General features: G+C 43.0%; 1 protein-coding gene across 1 annotated transcript in view; it reads left to right on the top strand.

Annotated features, from left to right (window-relative positions):
• Nucleotides 1-24,160, top strand: part of LOC126176308 (netrin-1-like) — a 121,005-nt gene that overhangs the window by 41,020 nt on the left and 55,825 nt on the right. Inside the window, exon 2 of the mRNA XM_049923458.1 lies at nt 16,529-16,976. Coding sequence (XP_049779415.1) covers nt 16,529-16,976 — 448 coding nt within the window. The remainder of the gene's footprint in view (nt 1-16,528; nt 16,977-24,160) is intronic.

The following is a 24,160-nucleotide window of genomic DNA, read 5'->3' on the forward strand; positions in this document are numbered from 1 at the left end:
GGTTAGAGCCTTCCTGCTTTCCAATTTCACAATTATTCGCGAGTCGTGAAAGTTTATTTCGACCATGTTTATGTGTAATACTTATCATTCCGAAGCAAATATGAGTATTCTACGCCACATAATCATTTTGGCTAGTAGTTTACTTCTGTATAGTATTTATTTACATACTTTCTGGTATTGAGTCTCGCTCAACTTTTCGTATGGTTACAGCTTATTTAAGTACACTGCAGTAAAAAGTTCGATGTTCCACATTCATATACAGTGTGCAGTTGTTTCTCTGCAGTGCCAAAGTTCGTGCAGGACGAACTGTAGCAGATTTAGATCTACATAACAAGGGGCCATAAATTGTGAATGTTTAGCATATAGATCAGTTTGTTGATAGTGTGGAGTATTACAATAAATATTCTGTTCTATAAAATACGTAAAGGTACAGAACAGGAACCCTCAAAGGAATTGGTAAAGCTGAAGCTTCAGACTCACCTCAAACAAACCATTAGTTTTTCTGGTGGAGAAATTGCACGGCGCATGTTTGTGTCTGCTTTCTTGATGCTGCTGCTTATCAAAGACAGCAAATTAAAAAACTGCTGTCTCGACATTCGTAAATATTTATAAAATGACGTCTCCTCTTCTTCCAACTCTCTATACAATGTGATATTCGCCTTCACAAATTCACGTTCGTTTTGATTGCCTTGCCAATTTCCGCTCTCTTTCCTCATCATCTAAAGCAATTGCAATCGTAGCAAGTTCATCAAGACTAAATATAATGTCCGCCATCCTCTCTCGTGAACACTTCTGCGAGTTTCCAATAACGCGCCAAAACGTGGTTGAAGTTCTGCCGTCGCTTGACGTTCCGTCCAGTGTGAATGCAAGTGGATTTGCAAGTGGAATGCAAGTGGAGTGACGTTGACGTGACGTTACCCACCGTGTGAATCGAGCCTTAGCTTACAATGTCGTGTGAGAGATGTAGCGTGCCGACCTGGCCAAACATCACCTTGACGTATCAGAGACGTGGTACGTTTACCGCGCCGAACAAGCGCAAGTCGTGTTAGAGACGTTGTCGGTCATCCGCGCAAAATGTAAACAGAACGTCTCTGACACGTTGCGGAGCTGATAGAGTACACGCGGTATACACGAAGTGTTCTTCGCGGCGTTCGGACCTGCCGACATTACAAAAATACTTTGACAATGTTCCCGACGTGTCGCAAACGTGTTCACGAGGTGATACGTGTTACAAACTGGACACAATGGGAAGGACCAGGCCCCTTTGCTTTTTTCTTTTATCACTCGTTTATTACATCAGAGAAATACACATTTTAAGACAAAATTTTACTACATGAAATATTGTTCCCAGTAAAGGTTAGCATAAGCAGTGACAAAACTTAGTTGTCTTAAGGGTTTCCGCTGGCAACAAATTTTAAGAAGGCAATGTAAGGTTTATATCAATTTAGCTCAACCACGTAGCTAGTGATTCAGTCACGACACAGACAATTCAATAATTTCAGTAACAAATAAATAGCGTGAATTTGTACTCACAGTAACCAACTAATCAACAGCCTTGCCACTGAATAAGTAGTAGGCCATTTGGAACGAATTAGCACCACCCCGCAACTAGGGGAGTTAATACCAACAGTCTTTAAATGTCTTGCTCCCTATTAAATAAACAAACTTACAGTAATTAAATGAATAACAAATCAAACACACAACGCTCCACTCAAACTCTTCAGTGGAAGCCAAGCCAAAATGAAGATTCCCTTAACTGACTAGCACTGAAGTCACACTAAAGCTCATCTCCATATTCCCAGACACACATGGTGCAAACTTATACAAGACAAGATTTTGAAGGGAGCACATTAGTAAAACCGGTAGTGGAGCTAACTCGTGCCACTGAAAATTAAGGTACTAGACCGGGGCACAAGGTGGTATACAGTGAGGTTGCCTTAGTGCTACACTGCGCTCCCAAATATTAATTCAAATGGCCAATTCAAAATTAAGTACACATAACCCAGCATTAATTAACGAGGAGTGACACCAGGTCGCTCGAAGGGATGACAACACTTAATTGAAAAGACAAATGCCGGAAGCGGCAGCAACATCAAACACCTTCTCCGAGTTGTAACCAGGAGTCACTTCCAGCTATACGAGTAAACATTTAACCAAACACAAGGAAGGAACGCCAAAGAGAAAATTCAAATAAAACCTCCAAAAGATTATAAAGGACAGGGAACCTCAACTATTTAAATTTAAAAGAATTAGCTCTCCCCAAAGACAGTGTAAACGCGAAGGCCACACTTAAGAGGCCACCAAAATTGGTTACAAAAGGTCTTATACATGTGCTCCTTTTCTTTAAAGAAACGCAAGGCTGCTTAACTTCTGCTGGACGTCCGGTATGGCTCGTGTAGAATACACCAGGCAGCAACCCAAGCTAGGCGGTCGCAAGGCACGGCGAGCCAAAATCAGGAGAGCAGACAGGCAGGCAGCCAACACATATCCTCCATGCTGAACCGGCAGACCGCGTACAACCAACTCCACATATACGTGGTTGCTTCCCACCTCGTACCTCGCGGCGTCTCAACAGGTAGCCCGAGCAAACGTCAACTGCCACTCGCCCCGCGAATGCGGAAAACAAGGCAAGCAAAGATAAGAAACATCGAAGGATCGATAATGGACATCCAAGAGTCTGGCGCGCCAGTAACGAGCGCTACGGCTCACGAGGAAAGGGAGACACGTGGTGGCATAGCCAACAGTGATTTTGCAGGATATTTTGACAGCGACAGCGGCAGTGACAGTGGTAGCGACTTTTTACCTCCTGTACGAAAACAGTGTTAAGTGGTTGGTGGTTGAAGATAATACTGACGAAGAAGAGCAAACCTACCAGCAACAATCAGTCGTGGATGTGGCAAAAGGAAGTCAATGAACCAACAATCTGGACGTATACGGAAATTCTCGGAATAAAGGAAGCAGCTTTACAGCAAGTGAGTACAAGCATAAGAGAATTAGACGTTTTCTATGTAATATTTAATAGTTTAATTTTTGGAAAACATCGTAACTGAGACGAATGGATATGCACAAGACGTACTCAACAATGAACAGAAGAGACGAAAAATAGACCAAAAGTGGTCTCCTATCGGCTCTAATGAAATAAAAATATACATGGCGCTGTATATAATCATGGCTGAAGTAAGGAAACCGTCTATTCAGATGTATTGGTCTAGGAGCGCCATTATAGAAACGCCAATATTTAGGAAGACGATGCCATTCAGGACATTTCTGTACATAAGTGGATTTCTGCATCTAGCCAATAACAGTTTAGCGAACACAGATAAGCTGTAGAAACTAAGGCCAGTCACAGATATGTTCAATCAAAAATTTAAGGAAGTGTACACAATGCAAGAGAATATTGCCAATGATGAATCATTAATGAAATTTAAGGGGTCCTTATCCTACAAAAAATTTAATCCCTCAAAAATAGCGAGGTTTGGTATTAAAATTTATAAATTGTGTGTCAAGTACAGGATACTGCTATGATTTTAAGATATACACGGGTAGTTATAGAACTATCACAGTCCGTATTACACAAAGGGCATACTCTATATTTAGATAACTGGTATTCTTCACCGAAACTTTTCAAATCTCTCCTCACTAATAAAACTAATGTGCATCAGGTTACCCTCCATTCAGAGGCTATTGCACGCAGCGACCGTTATTTTTGAGTTGTAAATTTCTGGTATCAGTCGTCCTTTGGAATTTTTATTGGCAAATCTAGATTTCGGCTAGCAACTAGCCATTCTCAATGCACTATCCTTTTTTTTTGGTCAATGCATGTAATGCCTGTTGGTCTGGCTTTGTACACAGTGCATTGAGGATAGTGCATTGAGAATGGCTAGTTGCTAGCCGGAATCTAGATCTGCCAATAAAAATTCGAAAGGACGACTTATAGCTGAAATCTATTATTTACAAATCAAAACTAACGTGACTGGAACAGTGCACTCAAACAGAAGAAATACGCCCACAGACTTACTGAAGGCAAAATTAAAGGAGGGAGAATATACAGTGAGGAGTTGTAATGGAATATTGGCACTAAAATGGAAAGATAAACGAGACGGTTACATGCTTTCCACAAAACATTCAACAGCAAAAGTAATTGCCACAGACACACCTCTCCGCAATGCGTCGTGGAAACCGAAATGTGTCGTCGAATACAATAGAGGCATGATTGGAATCGATTACCAAGATCAGATGCTCGCATGCTTCCCTGTGATGAGAAAATGTATGAAAGGATACCGCAAGATACTATTTTACCTATTTGATGTTGTTTTATTTAACACGTACATTTTATATTACAAAATACATTGCGGCAAACGACAGAGCTACGCAGAGTATAGGATTCACATTGCAGGGACGATTAGCATCCGACGGTATACCACAAAGACTGCACGCGCAACATTGGGCACATTTTCCCAAATATATTGATCCCAAAAGTAAATCCTGCGAGAACTTGTGTACTGTGCAGAAAGCATAAATGACGCTGCGAAACAATGTGGGAATGCAAAAAGTGCAGGGTTGCATTACATGTGCCAGATTGTTTTGAACGATATCATACAATGGAAGACTATGAAATTCGGGGATAGTGAAGACGTAGCGTTTGAAAAAATGTTTGCCAACGTACTGGCGTAACAGGTCCCAGAATGTTTTGAACAAAATATTATACAGTCTTAGATCATTGCATTGTTGTGAATATTATTATTAAGATGTATTTCATCAATGTATGTTTGCTTATAAAGGTAAATAAAACGTTTGTGAATACATCGTTGCGTTTGAGACAATTAATGTTTCGTTTCCAATGGACAATTAATCGTCATTATTTATGATACCTGTAGAAATGTCACGTTACTGGTATCTCACACACGTACTTACAAATCCCGAGGGCGTGTGCACGACTTCGGACGCCACCAGGCGTAGTGCACCGCAACCTTAGCGTGTGTAAGCGCCGGGAATCGTAAGGTGCATCCGTCCCTTGCAGCCACTTACGGCTCACACTAACGGAACTTATATCGTAAAGCAAAGGGTTTGCCAGCAACCGTCTCTGGCGGCATATTCGCGATAGCGATAGCACACGACAAAATTTAGACCTTTAGTGCGTACCTTTTCAGTTAAATATTGATTTCTCGTGGGCCCTGCACGGTGCCGAGCACTCCCGAAGTGTGGCGGATAAGCCTGCTAGTGTGACGTCACAAGTTCGCTGCAGGGCCTGTATATCGAGTGATTCACGAAAATATGCAAATATTTTAATATTATTCTACAATTAAAGTTAAAGAAAAGAGTTCATACAAACATAGGTCCACAAATATTTAGTTACGGAGTTATGGCTGATAAAAGATTTTGCCTGAAATTTAGCAACTTCGCTAATATGAAGCCATCGCAAAAGTGTAAGAGGTTAAAGTAAAGCACGACTTCCATTTCTTTTGATGTTATTGGTCTGGTGAACCTAATAAAACATGTCCTAGACGTGTATCTGCAATAGTTCTTCAGAACATCCAGAGAAGCAAAGATTATTATACAAGTAAATTTGTTTACTTTCCATTAAGAATGTATAAACGTTTATGTGGTTGTTGGCAACCGTTAGTGAGTTCTTTCAGTCGTTTCCTAACCCTGAAACGAGTTAGTTTTCTGTATTGTTTAGTGAAAGAACACAATAAGTCTATTTAAGTGATTCCACATAGTAACTGTTGTAGTTCGTCCATTATTTATGAAACAGGGATGCGTTTCAAATTTACGACAGAGGAATACGCCGATATTGTGTTCATTTATGACAAATGTGATGATAATGAGGTACGGACGAAGTCAATACATGAGGCATTACTTGCTCGCATTATGAATAGAATAGATAAAATTAGGAACAACCCTGCGAAACTGATACGAGCATCAAAATCTATTCAAACACGTGCAGCTAAATACTTTGAACTCGGTGGAGACATTTTGCAACATTTATAGTGAACGTATTGTGAAATTGTATGTACGCTGAACAACTTCCTTAACACTGAGCTTTGTTTTTTTTCATGAATTCACGTGAGCTATGGTATTAATGAAAGCAGATTATCTCACAAATTCATACAGTTTCAGTTAACGTTATTACCATCATTTTTTTCCAAAATTAAACTCTCTACAACTTCTGATGAAAACTTTGTGCAATTGTCTGGAATTTAAAAAACAAATTAGGCCAAGTAATTGATAAATTAAAAGTTGTACGAGATTACGTCTTTGCTTCTCTGGATGGTATGGAAAACTACTGCAGATACACGTCTGGGGCATGTTTTATTAGATTCACCAGACCCAGCAAAATAAATGGAAATTGTGTTTTATTTTAACCTCGTACAGCTTTGCGATGGCTTCGTATTAGCGAAGTTGCTAAATTTCAGGCAGAATCTTTTATTAGCTGTAACTCCGTAACTAAACATTTGCGGACCTATGTTTATACCACGTTTTTTCTTTAGTTTTACTTGCAGACTAACATATTAAAACATTTGCACGTCTTCGTGAATCACCCCGTACGTCATTGTCCCGGAAACTAGCGCAGTAGCATCTTAAAACGGTCACCCCCCCCCCCCCCCCAAAGTTATAGGTTGCTTATTAAGCTGTTTCCAGGGGCGACCTAAATTTGATTTTCAGCATTTCATACAATTGTTGACCGAACTTAAATTCAAGTGCTGTCATATGTTCATTAGAGGGTACAATCTCGCGTTGAAGGTGTTACACAATACGTCTAGTATTACAGTCAGAAACAGTGTCTACACGTCATGACACAGTGCAGTGTAATTCACGGTAGGCAATTTACCCAGTTGTATCCACCCAGTATTTCGAATGAGAATACTTAACCGCTTTCAACAGCTTACGTGTTATTTCAGATATTTTACAAATATTTTCTCTCTCATCTTGTGCTATTGCAGTTCTTCTTATTTTCGTGCTTGCTGAGAAAATTAGATGAGGAACTCCGTCTGATGCAAGAAACCTTCAGAGCTTTGCTTTACCCAGTTATGTTTCAGAACTTTTTGTGCTGTCTTCGGAAGGTTACTTTATTTCCTTTCCGTAAAATTATTACATATTAACGTTTTGGGAAAACAATTGGTACAAAATTTCTAAATTTGTGAATGAAGTGATTGTTGTCAAATATTACACGAGTACATGGTTTGTTTACATTTCAGAGCTCAGATACGCATTACTGGTCTGCTGAATTGTATGTTGTTGATTACAGTATGTCTAAATTTCAGATTTTATAGCTTATTTGGAAAAAGAGGTGGACGTGTGCATTAGTGGCTGTTGAGCCAAACCACAATATTAGGCTGTTGGGAAGACCAGCGCAACGGATTATGTGCGCAACGTATCTGCTAAAGCTCCCCATGTCATTCTTGGTAGCAGCATTTTCAAAGTGTTTTCTATATGAAAGACTGCAGCCAAGGGTGACACCAAGGTACTTAGAGCACCTCTTATGGCAAAGAGGGTTTCCGTTAAGTTTCACTCTGAGCTCTGCGTTAGCCTGATTGTTGTTCAAATGGAATGTGTTACTTGTACTGGGTTTAAGTTGTCACTTTCTGAAATAGGAGCCTATAACGGCTAGATCTTCTGTGACAATTATCTTCGTTTTTCCGAGATCCTTGGTTCTAGAAGTAACAGCAATATCGTTCGCGTAGCAGAATTTTGTTGACCTGGTATTGGAGAGATCGGAGATATAAAAGTTTAATAAAAGGAAGGCTAAGACGGATCCCTGTGGTACACCATTACTTAATTTCCTCTCCGTGCTCACATTTTCTCCCAGGTAAACGTGAAAATACCTATTGGTTATTACGGTATTAACGAGAGTTACAGTTTTTCGGATTCAGATTGTTTTTAGTAATTTGTATATCACTTCCTTCCAAACTTTCATATGCCGTGGTTAGATCCACGAACGCGACAGACGTCAAGTTTTCTTGGACCTCAGCCTCTATGAAAGTTTTTAGGGCCAATACCTGGTTGCAGCAACTTGGCTGGGACCTGAAACCCGCTTTCTCAGCTGGGATATGTTCGAGAATGAAGCTGCTAATTCTGTTATGATTGAGCCTCTCTAACAGTATATAAGTACAGATCAAAATGGAAATTGGTCTGAAACTTTGAGTGGTCAGCTGGTTTACCTGGTCTCCCAATTTCCACCATTTTTGTTCTCTTTAGCTTGTTAGGCAGTGATCCACTATCTAGGATGTTGGAGAAGAAACGGACCAGCCATTTTTCCCACATTACCCATGCTTATCAGGAATTCCGGGTGTATATTATCCAGACATTTGTTTCACCATGTTTAGTTTGTTTCAAGGTCTCGTCCACTGCAGTCAGTATAAATCGTGAAGAGAAATTTGATTCGTTTGGGCGCTGAGCTTTTAGAGAGGTGAGTTTTCGTTTTATTTTGGAAGTATGTTGTTTATCACTGTATGATCTGGATGTTCTAACCATATGGTTAGCGATTTATTTAACCTGAAATACCAGGCTTCTGCCCGGGTTTATTAGAGGCTCCGCCCAGCTTACGCAGAAGCTTCCATGCCTTTTTACTTGAATGTCTGAAGTTAACATTCTGTATCATCTCACACCGTCGTACTCTTCTAGCAGTGTCAAGACTTTGGAGGTAGTCGTCTGCAATACCGGTGTCAGCCAGTTTCGCTGTATTCTCCGGTGCAATAACTGGGGTACGTTAGGGATACGTGAGTCGCCGAAACGGCGTTCAATTGAAAGACTTGCACCAGGTTATTACACCATCAGAAATTATCGTCATCATCTGCCCAATTAAGTTTTTACGGACGTACGGAACCCTTAGAATGAGAGTCTTACTAGCACTTGCCGGGCCTTTTGTTCATTCTCTCACACCTGTAGGCCATAAACCTGACAGAACATCTGATCAATTTGAGCAGCGCGCACTTCGCAAATGGCGGGAGTACAAATATTCGAAGATACCACCGTTTATCACCCAGACTCGGACGAGTGCTGAAGAAAAATGACTGCTGTTGTGGCTTAGTAAGCAGCCACTAAACTCGCCACCCACGATTTTGTTAGTCTAACTACCATGTATAAAACAGCTTCAGACGTCTGATTACTTTACAAATGAGTTACTGTGTTAGATATTTGACCTGAAGCATGTAAGTATCAAAACTTTTAGGGAAGATTTCAGATGTCTAAAGTTACTTGGAAGTGTCTAAGTGCTCTAATTCTCAAATACTGGATGAATCAAGCTTGTGTATTTGCGCCGCTGAGTTACGATGCCTGAAGACACATACAGAGTTTATAATTGTAATATTTCTCTTAGTGTGTTAAGTCTTGTCTTGTATTGTATGGAACTGGGGACCTAGAACTGACGAATACGCTTCGTCCGTGCCGTAGCCCGCAGTGGTACACAACCCCACAACAGGCTACAGCAGTCTACTCACCCCACCGCCGCCCCACACCGAACGCAGGGTTATTGTGCGGTTCGGACCCCAGTGGACCCCCCCCCCACCCCCTTCCCCCGGGAATGTCTCACACTAGACGAGTTAACCGCAATGTTTGCGTGGTAGAGTAATTATGGTGTACACGTACGTGCAGCAATCGCCGACATAGTGTAACTGAAGCGAAATATGTGGAACCAGCCCGCATTCGCCAAGGCAGATGGATGACCGCCTTAAAAACCAACCATACACTCCGGACGTAGACACTAATCCGCCGGGCGGATTCGTGCCTGGGACCAGCACGCCTTCCCGCTTTGAAAGCAGTGCGTTAGACCGCACGACTAACCGGGCGGGCGTGTTTGGTCTTAATGAGAACATTATGGTCGCATTTTAAATTATATCAGTAATTGTGTGAAAAATTGAAAATCAAACTTTTGTTAGCCCTGGAAGCTGTTAAATAGGCAGCTTGTAATTGAAACGTGCGCCATGAACAATGAACGTCGTTAGCTATGTAGTAATACACGGGGAATCCATAAATTATCTTTACAACTTAAGACTTTAATACCTTTGAAACTTAGTATATTAACAATTGTTCTTTAACATGTGGTGAGATAACCCACAAATTTTCGTTTCCTCATTTATGCAGATCAGTGTGTGCACCCTTAGTGACACTTAATATGTCTAGTCAAAATTCCATTTCTGTCCATGTAGAATTCGAGATCTCCACGGTCACATGTTCGAATGCGTGCCTTCGAGCCCTTGGTTCGGTACACCAGACCTCTCAAAAAACCCCACTGGAAGACGCCTAGTGGTGTGAGATAAGGGGATCGTGACGACAGTCGAATTGCACCATCTCCTACAAACCACCAGTCCGGAAACTTTTTTTCTAGAAATTAACGGACATTCAGGGTCCAGTGGGGGTGGTGCCCCATCGTGCTGGAATACATCAGCTTGCAGATGTTCCAGTAATGGCACAGCTACCTTTTGTAACAATGACGCCATTTTCCCTCAGTCCACAGCAAACATTGACCTTGAGACTCTCCCTTTCCATTTAACGTGTAACGTGAGGATGGTGCGAACCCCCATAGAACGTTATGACGGTTCAGTTTGCCGGATACATGAAACGTTGCCTCATTGGCGAAACAAATTTTTTCCAAATGATCATTGTTTGCGTCAGTCTTGCCTAGAAAATCCACTGAAAACTATTAGCGTGGAGATTTGTCCATAGGCTTTAATGCCTGAAGCAGCTGCACTTTGCAGAGATAAAGTAGTAGCCTCTTATGCAAAACATTGTGCGCTGTTGATCGTCTCATTTCCTACTCTCTGGCCGCCGTAAGTACCGATTTTGTCGGACTTATTGCAAACGCTATGTCGTACTTCATCCACGTTGACGTCTGAAATAGATGGGAGACCCACCCCCTTTTCATGGAGAACGCTGCCTGTTTCCATAAATGCGTATGCCAAACCCGAACAGTTAGTGGGGACAGTGGTTGCTTTCCATACCGCGTTGCGCTTGGTTATCGGATGTCGCCAGTAAGAACCAGGCCACACACTGAGCTATCTCCTGTGGTGTCCACCACATTTTAACAGGCTTTTAAGTTCAGTTTTGCATCAAAATTGCGGCACCTGGAAGGTAAAAGACTTTATGGGTTATCTCATAAGTTGAAAACAATTTAATATCTACTATAGTTCTACAGTTATTTAAATCACAATTTATGGGTAAATGTAGATCAGTAGATGTCTCTGCATTCGTACAATTTCGTTCTTTGCTGTCAACAGTTAAATACTACCGAAGGGGCCCATCCTTTACGGGTACGAATCTTAAAAGACGGGTTTTCGCAGCGAACGGATTCTCTGATCCAACAGTAAGACGGCAGAAGTGGAGTGGCTTCTTCGTTGCAGCTGTACCCAGGGACCTGGTCTTAGAGGGTCGATTCCCCTTCCTTTTCCTTCTCCTTGGGCTTCTTTCTTCTTCGTTTTGTCCAGCGAGGATGGAAATACGTTCATACGCAACGTGCATATCGGGCGTGACTAGCACGTTGCATATGTGTCAGGCTGACTTCGTGGCTGTTGCGCTAGGAAGAGTGTTAAGACTTGCAGTGGCCCGAAGTAACAACAGAGAAAAGCAGTCTTATCACCATCATTGTTTTGTGACATGCGACAGTACTGCAGTTTCATCTGTCGATATTTGTTAATTATTATTGCCATTTCATATCCCTGCTAAAGTCTATTCGGCAAATGAAATGACTTAAAATGTTATTTTATACTACGTATCTGTTTGTAAGCTACATTTTTTTAGTGTCCATTTTCTCTTTCTGCCAGTCACGATTTTGTTCGATTTATTTCTTGTACGACGCGTTTCGGGAAAGATTCCCATTTTAAAGCGCGTTTTTTCATGTGTTGACATGTACGCGTGATAACTGCGATGTGCAAGCTGCTGCATTATTCTATTACGTTTAATCTAACGTATAAACACGTGCAATTTTGTAACAATAGATTCTGTTGTTTAACTTACGACGAATTTTGGAAAAAAAACTTATACTCCTGATTTTCTTGTCCTCTTACGCAAAAACTGACCCACATTAAACATCGCTTAGACAATTCGGTGCACAGTGCACATTAAAAACGGAAAAGTTAATTATAAACAGTCGAAGGTATTTTATATAACAGATGACAGAGGTCATAGGATAGCGATATGTAAACAGACAATTGCAGTAGTATCGCATATGCAAGATATAGAAGGGTAGTGCATTGGCGGAACTGTCATTTGTACTTCGGTGATTTCTAACGTGATTATGGCTCCACGATGGGAATTAACAGACTTCGAATGCGGAATGGTAGTTGTAGCTAGACACATGGGACATTCTGTTTCGGAAATCGTTAGTCAATTAAATATTCCGGGACTCACGGTGTCAAGAGTGTGCCGAGAATACCAGATTTCAGGCATGACCTATCGCTACACACACAACACTGACCGGTGGCCTTCACTTAACGACCGAGAGCAGCGACGTTTGCGAAGAACTTTCAGTGTTAACAGACTGAAATAACAGCAGGAAATGAGTGCGGGACGAACGACGAGGGTATCCGTTAGGACAGTGCGGCGAAATTTGGCATTAATGCGCTAAGGCGGCAGCCGACTGACGTGAGTGCCTTTGCTAACAGCATGACATCGCCTGCAGCGCTTCGCCCGGGCTCGTGACCGTATCGGTTGGACCCTAGACGACGGGAAAACAGTGTCATGGTCAGATTGGTCACGATTTCAGTTGGTAACCTGATGGTAGGGTTAGTGTGTGGTGCAGGGCCCATGAAGCCATGGACGCAAGTTGTCAACAAGAAACTGTGAAAGCTGCTGGTGGCTGCATAATAGTGTCGGATGTGTTTACATGGAATGGACTTGATCCCCTGGCCCAATTGAACCGATCATTGACTGGAAGTCGTTATGTTCCGCTGCTTGGAAACCATTTGCACTCGTTCATGGAATTCATGTTTCCAAACAACGATGGAATTTTTATGGATTGCAATGCGCCACGTGACCGGGCCACAATGTTCGCGATGGGATTGAAGAATATTCTAGACAATTCGAGCGAATGATTTGTCCAGCTATCGAACATTTTCACACCGGTTTTCAGAGTACGGCAGACTCTCGAAGATAGACGGAATCTATGCCGAGAGAGAATATTTACAAAGTTTCAAGATCCGGCATTAAATGATGACTGTAGGAATATACTACAACCCTCTGCATGTCATTCCTGTAGGGATCTTGAGGGCAAGATTAAAATACAGCACAGACAGAGTCGTTCAAACAGTCTTCCAGTGCTCCGTACGTAAATGGAATGGGAAAAACCATTACAACTATTTTATGTATATAGACTGCAATGGCAAGTGAAAACATGTCCCAAGTCCGGGAATCGAAATCGGGTCTCCTGCTTGCTATTGCAGGTGCGTTAGCCACTAAGCCATCTTGGCTCACCCAACTGCTCGGATTACCCTGGCACGCCTCCCTCCTCCCTCATTCGCCGCTTCAGTCATCATACCTGTAAGAGACCAGTAAAGTCTGTCAAATTGTCATCTCATTTGTATTAGTACTTGCACCTGGGTTTCAGGCTGGATGCCTCATTCACGCTCGATGCTGAGGTGCTATTCCAGAACATGGACAGCCTCGTCGATTCTGTTCTTGTGTAAGGAGGAATTTAAAGTAGACTGGGGTGGCAATGCGAATTTGGGTGAATGAGGGGAGGCTGCTCAGGTAATCCGTGCAATTGTGCAAACTGCTGTGTCAAGTTCGCTTAGTGGTTAGAGCATCTTCCTAATAAACAGGAGACGGGTTTCGATACCCGGACTTGCTACAAATCTTCTTCTCGCTACTTCAGTCTGTATACATAAAAAATCATATCTGTATGAAGCCAGTAAAGTCTCTGAAGTTGTGATTTCACCCTTACAACTTTTATAGTAGGACGTATCCTAGGCCATGCACTTCATTGGTTTGCAGAGTATACATGCAGATGTACACGGCGTAAGGGAATTAAAAGATAACGCTCTCAACTCAACTTAATTGTATTCCATTGTGACCCATAAGCGTGAAATTTAGTGCAAAGGCGCCAACAAGCTTCCCCTATAATTGTGCAAAAGTGTGGCGCCCCGACAACACTTCACACAGTAAAGTCACAGCACATGATAAATAAAGGCCAGAGCTCAGAAGTTCATGTGACCTGTAAAGTGATTTAATGATGTCATATGGGTACAACGCCATTTTGGACCTGTCACACGATGGAAAAGTCCACACAGACCCTCTTAGCCACATTTCACTCCGTCTTCTGACGCCTCTCCGATGGAAGTCAGAACCGCGATGCCCACTGTTTTTCTCGTGTGTGGCTGCGGAAAACATTTCAGACAGTCCGCCGCTCACAACCGACACGAAAACGCCTCGGTAGGTCCCATGAAGCGTGTCAACGAAGCCACCGCTTTCCTAGAGACGTGGATCCCCATACATTTTGCGGTCAAAAATGACAGTTTGCAGTGCGATGAGCGACAGGAAGATGTTCTTGCAGTCATTGCCGATGCTGACGTCAATCCTTCTCTGAGGACATTGTGTTGTAGCAACCCCATTGAATGTGACCTCACGGCTTTGGAGTGCAGTGCAACCGCAATTTTTACTCAGATGTACAGGGTAAATTTGAACGTGACCGGAAGCAGCAAAGGGTGCGTATGCTTTCTCGACCCTCCTGTTTCAAGCACTATTGTGGGGTGATCACAGAGGAGCGCGACATTGACACATGCATGAAAGCAATGGCAAGGTGTCCCGCTGTAGGAATCCCATTTCGGCCAAACCCTCGTTGGCAGCTGTGAAGTACTCCTAGGCGTCTTCAGGCAGACAACTGTCACCAGAGGTGTGTCAAGTCGTTGCCCGGTTGCTGGCTCCTAGTACTACTTCAATTGTTTTGTCGATAAAGGCACGTTTTTAAAATTCTCAGTGAATATGGGTGGGTGCCACTTAGAGTTTTTCCGAAGTGCAGGTTGTTAGAGGAACCCTTTGCCATTATGTTCATACATGTATTAACGTTGCACCCCCTCTGTGATGACACGATAGGAGGAAGTGAAGCAGGATCGCTGAAAAAGCATAAGGACCCTTTGCTGCTTCGGCTCATGTTCAAATTTCGTCGAATGGTTTTAGTGGTCCTTAATGGGTCTATCCTGTACACCACAACAAAAATTACGGTCAATAAAGTCTTCCTCTTGTTGATGACTCTGCAAACTGTCGTTTTCGACCGCTAAACGTGTGGGAATACATATCCCAAGGAAAGGGCCGGTTTCATTGACGCCCTTTAAGCCACCTCATGAGGCTTTTTCGTGTGGATTGTGAGCGGTGGTGTCTGGAATGCCGTCCTCGGCCAGACATCCCAAAAGCGCCAAAGGAAGGGGTGAAATGAAATGTTGGTAACATGGGCGTTGATGACCTTCCCATCGTGTGTCGCGTACGCGGTGGCGTTGGGCAAAATTTTTGTGAAAATTGGTGACTGTGATATCATTAACCCACCGTACACGTCACATGGATTTCAGAGCTGTGGCTTCTCTTTTGCTTGTGTCGACACCTTGTTGTTAGAAGCGTCGTCGTCCCAGAGAGTGAATTCGTAGGACGCCACGCTTTTGCACAATCACAGAAGGAGGCTGTAGGCACATTTGAGCCACACTTCAAACTTATGCGTCGCAATGGGAGACAGTTACGGGGTTTCCAAAAAGTGGCACTCTGGACCGGCATTCGGGAGGACGGCGGTTCAAACTCGCATCCGGCCATCCTGATTTAGGTCTTCCGTGATTTTCCTATATCACTTCAGGCAAATGCCTGGATGGTTCCCTTGAAAGGGCACGGCCGACTTTCTTCCCTAGCCTTCGGTAATCCGATGGGACCGATAAACTCGCTGTTTGGTTCCCCTGCCCCAAATGAAGCAACCAACCAATCCGAAGAAAGAAGAGCCCGCCACCATGTGGCAGAAGACGGGCAACGGGATGAGTGGAAGCGAGAGCCGGGGTGGTATTATATAGCTATCCCCGAAGCCAGTCACGATGGCCGGCAGGAGTGGCCGTGCGGTTCTAGGCGCTGCAGTCTGGAACCGCGAGACCGCTACGGTCGCAGGTTCGAATCCTGCCTCTGGCATGGATGTGTGTGATGTCCTTAGGTTAGGTAGGTTTAAATAGTTCTAAGTTCTAGGGGACGGATGACCTCAGAAGTTGAGTCCCATAGTGCTCAGAGCCATTTGAACCATTTTGAACCAGTCACGATGGCCAAGAGGCTCTTACAGACCCACCATAAGCAATTTGAATATGGATCATTAAATAAGTGGCAGCAAGTGAAGAGAGAAAATCCAAAAACTGATCCTTTCATTCTCTTGTGCAGTTCAGGTGGAGAGTGACTGTATTTTAATGTAAGAAAAGAGTGAGTGACTGGAAGTGTGATGTTGGGTAACTTACGATATATGTGCTTTATACGTATTTTAACCACATGAATCTCCTAAGTGTTATGCTGGTAGTCACGATGTTGAGCGCCCTAAGCAAACATAGGAGTGTGGTGACGCGGAGTGGGTTGCGTGTGGCAGGTGGTGTTCAACCGGCTGACGCTGCCGCACAGCCTGGACGAGGAGGAGGCCGCGGGGGCGGCGTCCGGGCCGGCGCCGGGCCCCGGCGGGGAGCCATCGCCGCTGCCGCCCCCGGAGTCTCTGCCGGTGGCGGCGGCCAGCATCTCGGCCGAGCCGGGCGCCAACGGGCTGCTGGTGTACCGCGGCGGCACGCTTGCCTCGCCGCCCCCGCCGCCCCCGGGGCAGGGCGGCCCGCTGCCGGCCCACTACGCCGTCAGCGACTTCTCGGTGGGCGGCCGCTGCAAGTGCAACGGCCACGCGGCGCGCTGCGTGCCCGTGGGCCGCGACGGCCAGCTCGCCTGCGACTGCAAGCACAACACGGCCGGCCGCGACTGCGAGCGCTGCAAGCCCTTCCACTTCGACCGGCCCTGGGGCCGCGCCACCGCCACGCACGCCAACGAGTGCAAAGGTAGGCACGCTTTATCTGTTTATTTCTCAGGTAAAGACCTGCTGCCTGTTGTTACACAGCATGTCGTACATTACGTGATTTTACATAAATTCAGTTTCATTAATAGTATATATAATATATACATAAAATTCTTATTTGCGTCGAGACTCTGTAAGATCACGTACTGCATTCTGCCTCATTTGAGTGTTCCTTCTGATCTTCCACGATTCTCTCATTTTTCTTCATAGAGTCTCTATTTTTAAGTCCACTTTGTCCCTGGTTTCAAAACGTTTGTGACCATAGACGTAAATTAAAGGAAACTTATTAGATAGAGGCTGTACTTCCACAATGATGGGATGCCAGCTCATTGGAGCACTGCTGTAAGTAATCGTCTGAGTGTCACCTTCGAGAATCAATGAACCGGCCAAGGTGACACGCCGATCTGGCCATCCACGTCACGTGACTTCACGTGTCTGGATTTTTCCTCTTGATACATATGAAGCACTGGTGTATGAAACCGTTGTGGAAATAGACCTCATTGCTAGAATCGCTGTCGCTGTTGTCACCATTGCGAACATGTCAGGTGGTGGGTGCACAATGTTATTACACATTCGTCTTCTTACCCCCTGAGGACTTATTAATAATTAATATTGCCTTCTCTTTCAGAAAGACCCAAAGGATATAAAATAAAACAGTGATAATCATATTATGAAACCCGGATTCGTGAAGTTTAGGATAGCTGGATAAAATACAGTAAGAATATCTCGATGTACATATGACTGGCAGACCACTAATACAAAAAAGGGAAGGAAATCAGTCAATGAAGCTTTGAAATCTGTTCCCTGGGAGTGGATGCTTCTGATTGCTTGCAAAATTTTAAATTCGTTTTTCATCCGTTTAATAGTCGCCTACAACTGAGGTCATTTCTCGGGATAAATCACTTAGTTCCATCTTATCAACATGCAGACAACGTGCAATGAAAATAAGGCGCACTGTTAAGACAAATTACAAGTATCGCATTTTCAAGGCACATTATTACACAGGATGAAAGCGATCTAAAGCATCTTACATGGACTAGGCATAGTGCTCAACGTGAACACAGCGATTGACTGTCCCGTAGACTAAACAAAAATTGCGTATTTCCGGCCTCTGATCACTCAAACGGTATAATAACCGCTTCCCACTTAATAGAATGTTATTTTTTATTCTATTTAAAAAGAAAAAAGTGGAATAGTAAATTACTGAGAAACTAAATTAGAATCTCAACAACAATTTCGCTGAAAGTACAACGAAGAAGGCAAGTAGAGGAGCGCTCAATGTTAAGTGCCGTCAATAAAATATGGATATTTTTCCAGAAAACAGCGATTTTCATCGGAGATATTTTTCCCCTGATATAGCGATATAAAAAAACTGTATATAGAGTACCGATATTTTTATTATATTTTTTCACAATTTTCGATAAGTATTTAAAGTTATTCTTTTGAAATTGTAGTGGAACTTAATTTCATTTTCACTGTTTTAAGGAGTCTTACTAGTTGCGGTGTGAATGAAATAACAAGATTTTCGATGTGAGTAAATAGTACACCAGTTGCGTTAAAATTATTTAACGCAACTAGTGGTCTGTTTCTTTACATCGGCATTCTTCGAAAGCAGTTGTTGGAAATTATAAACAAAAATATAACTGATGAGATTGATCCTTACGGTGGACGGAGACGCATGAGGGGAAATGATGGCGTAATCGGCACTCGGTGGTACCAACAGAAACTGCAACGTTTAGCTTCCCCCATGAAATTTCGACGCTACGACTGCTAGGTCGCTGTGGTTAACAAAAAAAAAAAAAAACAGCAAGTTGACTAATCCGCTACGTGACGAAACCGAACGACGAACCCATCGGACACCTTTTATTGTGCCACTTACGTGAAGTTATGTTAGCAGAATGGTTATCACCAAGCGTGAAAGTGCATGGTTTTCCTTTCAGTTCTTGCTCTAAGGGGTACAGGCAGGCTGCTAGCTTGTTGATGTACAGAATTTCTAATAATAAATAAGTACTTAAATATAATGCTCTAAAACCAGCAGTATTTTCACAATGTGCAGCCTATATTTTTACGGGCAGATTTGTCGGTATCTTTTTTCTGTCGATGTATCGAGAGACGGTAATGATACTTAAATATAGGTATATCAGATTCTCGATAGTTTTAAAAATATCAAAAGTCCTAATGTACACACCAGCGTTTCTAATAAGTGGACGTAAATGCTACAGTTGACTTTATAACAACATAAAACTTGAGGCTCTTAAATCGAAAACACAAGATTTAAAATATTCACAGTGTGGAACTGATTGTAAGATACACCTACCTGTAATGGTAAATGTCGACGTGCTCCACTGAGAGTTGGAGATATTTATCAAAACAGTTCGGATACTTTCACGATCCACACATTTCAAAACTGAAAAATGTAGTAATTTTTTTCAGGACTGACGCTTCCAAAACTATAATTAACAAATACAGGTCTAAAATTTAAATACACGGGGTATTGCACAATTATTATTAAAGACTGGTGAGGGTTCTAGAGAGGACTTCACAGGTACAGTTGATGAGGAACTTTTGTCCGGAAATATGCTGTATGGATGCAAAATAAGTTTCAAGATCGGATGTTTCAAGTCTCCCGCTTCAGTGTACGCACACATTGTGTATAATGAACTCTGATGTGTGTCCCCATGGGACGGGCAATGTTTCGAGTAATCGTCAGGTTCTCTCCTACGTGACGAAGGACGTCCTCTTCAGAGTAGAGAGAGAGAGAGAGAGAGAGAGAGAGAGAGAGAGAGAGAGAGAGAGAGAGAGAGAGAGAGAGAGAAGCGTATCGCTGGAGCACCATAGACAACATTCTTAGCCGTTTTTGTAGTTGGACGGAACTGGTATATGACGTCATAACATTAAAACAGGGACTAACGACAGCGCCCTCCTATCATTTCGTGTGCATACCGTGAAGCGGGACGTCTGAAAGTGATACCGTCTTCTAACTAATTTCGTTACCAAACGGTACGTTTTTGGACATAGGTACCTTACCTAAACATTATCCACTAAGTCCCCTCCACTATCCCTAGAAGCCTGCAAAGAGACCTGTGGAACACACTTATTTCCTATAGTATTAATCAGAAACCATCATTGCTGCTGTATTGAGATACATTTACATTGTTAAGACTTGTTTCGTTCAAAAGACTATCATCAGGCCACACTGGCAGTATAACCGGATGTTCTTTTGAACGAAACCGGTTTTCACAATATAAATGTTTATCAACACAGTTGTGGTGATTTCTTATTTTAACAGGATTACTGGTTTATTATTTTCACTAGTTAGGGTGTTAGAACTACACGTATGACACAACATACGCGTAAAAGCCATGAATTGAACTTTAGTGACATTTTTTTGACTTCTCAATCTCCTGAGAGGAACCTTTGCGTTTCTCTGTTGAGTAAACGACGAAACAGCAGTCATGCAGATGAACAGGTCATCTACACCATTAATTCTCTAATCAGGCTATAGTCAAATATTTTGCCTGAACTCTTCATGCCTTCCTCAGAAAAGTAAAAATCATCTGTTTAGGTGTAATCAGAAATTTAAAGGTTTAATCGTTAGTGGAGTTTTTTAACAGGAAAATCGGGAGAAACTTACCTGAATCGTGATACTTGGCATTCCCGGCTCCATTACCCAACTGAATGACTCCTCTTCACCTTGCTTCTCTGTAGGAAACCGTGCGCCTGGATTTTCTGGACAAGGTTCTCTGGAAAGACATACACTATCGGATCAGAAGTGTTCACACAGCAGAGGAAGATGCAAGGGGAAAATTGGAATGATATTGTTGTTGTGGTCTTCAGTCCTGAGACTGGTTTGATGCAGCTCTCCATGCTCCTCTATCCTGTGCAAGCTTCTTCATCTCCCAGTACCTACTGCAACCTACATCCTTCTGAATCTGCTTAGTGTATTCATCTCTTGGTTTTCCTCTACGATTTTTACCTTCCACGCTGCCCTCAAAAATTAAACTGGTGATCCCTTGATGCCTCAGAATATGCCCTACAAGCCTATCCCTTCTTCTAGTCAAGTTGTCACAAATTTCTCTTCTCTCCAATTCTATTCAATACCTCCTCGGTAGTTATGTGATCTACCCATCTAATCTACAGCATTCTTCTGTAGCACCACATTTCGAAAGCTTCTACTCTCTTCTTGTCTAAGCTGTTTATCGTCCACGTCTCACTTCCATACATGGCTACACTCCATACCAATACTTTCAGAAATGACTTCCTGACACTTAAATCTGTACTCGATGTTAACAAATTTCTCTTCTTCAGAAACACTTTCCTTGCCATTGCCACTCTACATTTTATATCCTCTCTACTTCGACAATCATCAGTTATATTGCTCCCCAAATAGCAAAACTCATTTACTACTTTAAGTGTCTCATTTCCTAATCTAATTCCCGCAACATCACCCGATTTAATTCGACCACATTCCACTAACCTCGTTTTGCTTTTGTTGATGTTAATCTTATATCCTCGTTTAAAGACACTGTCCATTCCGTTCAGCTACTCTTCCAGGTCCTTTGCTGTCTGACAGAATTACAATGTCATCGGCGAACCTCAAAGTTTTTATTTCTTCTCCATGGATTTTAATTCCTACTCCGAATTTTTCTTTTGTTTCCTTTACTGCCTGCCCAATATACAGATTGAATAACCTCGGGGATAGGCTACAACCCTGTCTCATTCCCTTCCCAATCACTGCTTCCCTTTCATGTCCCTCAACTCTTATAACTGCCATCTGGTTTCTGCACAAATTGTAAATAGCCTTTCGCTTCCTGTATTTTATCCCTGCCACCTCCAGAATTTGAAAGAGAATATTCCAGTCAACATTGTCAAAAGCTTTCTCTAAGTCTACAAATGCTAGAAACGTAGGTTTGCCTTTCCTTAATCTATTTTCTAAGATAAGTCGTAGGGTCAGTACTGCTTCACGTGTTCCAACATTTCTACGGAATCCAAACTGATCTTCTCCGAGGTCGGCTTCTACCAGTTTTTCCATTCGTCTGTAAAGAATTCGTGTTAGTATTTTGCAGCCGTGGCTTATTAAACTGATAGTTCGGTAATTTTCACATCTGTCAACACCTGCTTTCTTTGGGATTGGGAGTATTATATTCTTCTTGAAGTCTGAGGATATTTCGCCTGTCTCATACATCTTGCTCACTAGATGGTAGAGTTTTGTTAGGCATGGCTCTCCCAAGGTTGTCTGTAGTTCCAATGGAATGTTGTCTACTCCTGGGGCCTTGTTTCGACTTTGGTCTTTCAGTGCTCTGTCAGACTCTTCACGCAGGATCATATATCTCCCATTTCATCTTCGTCTACATTCTCTTCCATTTCTATAATATTGTCCTCAAGAACATCGCTCTTGTATAGACCCTCTACCCTCTATATACTTCTTCCACCTTCATGCTTTCCCTTCTTTGCTTAGAAATGGGCTTCCATCTGAGCTCTTGATATTCATGCAAGTGGTTCTCTTTTCTCCAAAGGTAATTGGAATAAGGGATAGAAAAGGTAAAAGTCGAAAAAAGAGTAGGACATTGATATTTGTTGATCTATATAAGAAAGAACTGCACACTGAAGATACTGAAGTTAATGCGATTTTAAAATCAAAGTTCGATGAACTGGAGAGTGGGAAATCTTGGTTCGAGTTTCGGTGCAGCACAAATTTTCATTGTCGTCATTCCATTCTACAGCTGACAGTTGTCCGTATTGCAAATATATTTAATGTATTTCATAATGGCTGTAGTTGCCCTAGTGCATGTTCCTCTGGACATGCATGGACATGACTGCATGTCCATAGGAACTTTGCATCGTAATTCAGAATAACGCAGGCACCGCAAAATCGAATATCGCCTTCCTGCTTGTAATATGCGGATGGAAGACCTGGGCGGGTAGTAAGGCTGGACGGCGTAGCATAGATACCTTTGAATTATGATATTGGAGGAAACTCCTTAAAATTCTGTGGACTACAAAGAGAACGAATGGGTCAGTATTACAATAAATAAAATCAAATTGGTAGGTCTGATACTGAAACAAAACTGGCACACTTTGTGTGTGTTATGAGAAGACGCGATTCCCTGGAAAAAGAGATTATGCGGGGAAGATGAAAGGCACGAGGAGAAGATGAAGGCAGAGGATGAGATGGATCGGTATCATCCAAGAAGTAAAGGTTTCCAAACTGGGAAGTCTACGGGAGAAAGTGCAGGACAAAAGAAACTGACGTGCTTTACTTCATGGAGCCTCTGATTCAGCACTCCAAATTGCTCGATTCGACTCATCCACTGTTCAGTGACGTGGCTGTTTACACCACCTCAAGCGTCCCTTAGCACTGATGAGAGAAATGTGCGGCTTACGAGGAACTGGTCTACCATTGCACACCATTATCTGTAAACCACCTACGTGCAGTCATTGTGCTACCTGGCATGCTGGTAGCATTTCGGAACTCGGGAGTGATACCTATCGCTGATTTCATGTGATTTTATACACCTACTATGGGTAACGCTCAGTGATCCCTGTCCGTCACTACAGGAGATCTGTCTAGTCTTGCTTCAGCTGCAGTTGCGCCTCATTTTCACAATCACATCACCAATAGTCAACACGGGCAGTTTTATAAGGGTCGACATGTCCCTAATGGATTTAATCATGTGACATCCAATAGCTAGAACACGTTCAAAGTCAGTGAGCTCTCCTAACCAACACATTCTGCTGTCACTGCTCCCCTATTGACAACTCATTACTTCCCTCTTCCTTTCATACTGGTGCACCACCTGTTGTGACGTCTGGTTGTCAGTGGGTGTCCTGATACTTATGATCAGATGAGAGGAGATCCGTCGAAAGGAAGAAACAAGCAAGGTAGAAACTTGGGTAGTCGTGCAGTAGCGACGCCCTCGCAACTTGCAGTTTGCATAAAGGAGGCGCAGCCGCCCCGGAATGGACCTCCTCGTTCCACTCGCATGTTCCTCGATAATGACGGCCAATAGCAGGTGGGGGCCGAGCCACAATGCCGCCCCCGGGGCTACCGGCGGGCGTGGGCGGCGCCTCACGCCCAGCGCTTACTCCCCGTTTGTGGCCGGCGACGCCCCGGCGCGGCAGGCGCGTTACCGGACCGGCTCTCCGTCACGACTCGTTGTCTGTTCC

This window comes from Schistocerca cancellata, chromosome 3 (genome assembly GCF_023864275.1).
Source record: "Schistocerca cancellata isolate TAMUIC-IGC-003103 chromosome 3, iqSchCanc2.1, whole genome shotgun sequence".
NCBI classification, from domain to species: Eukaryota; Metazoa; Arthropoda; class Insecta; order Orthoptera; family Acrididae; genus Schistocerca; species Schistocerca cancellata.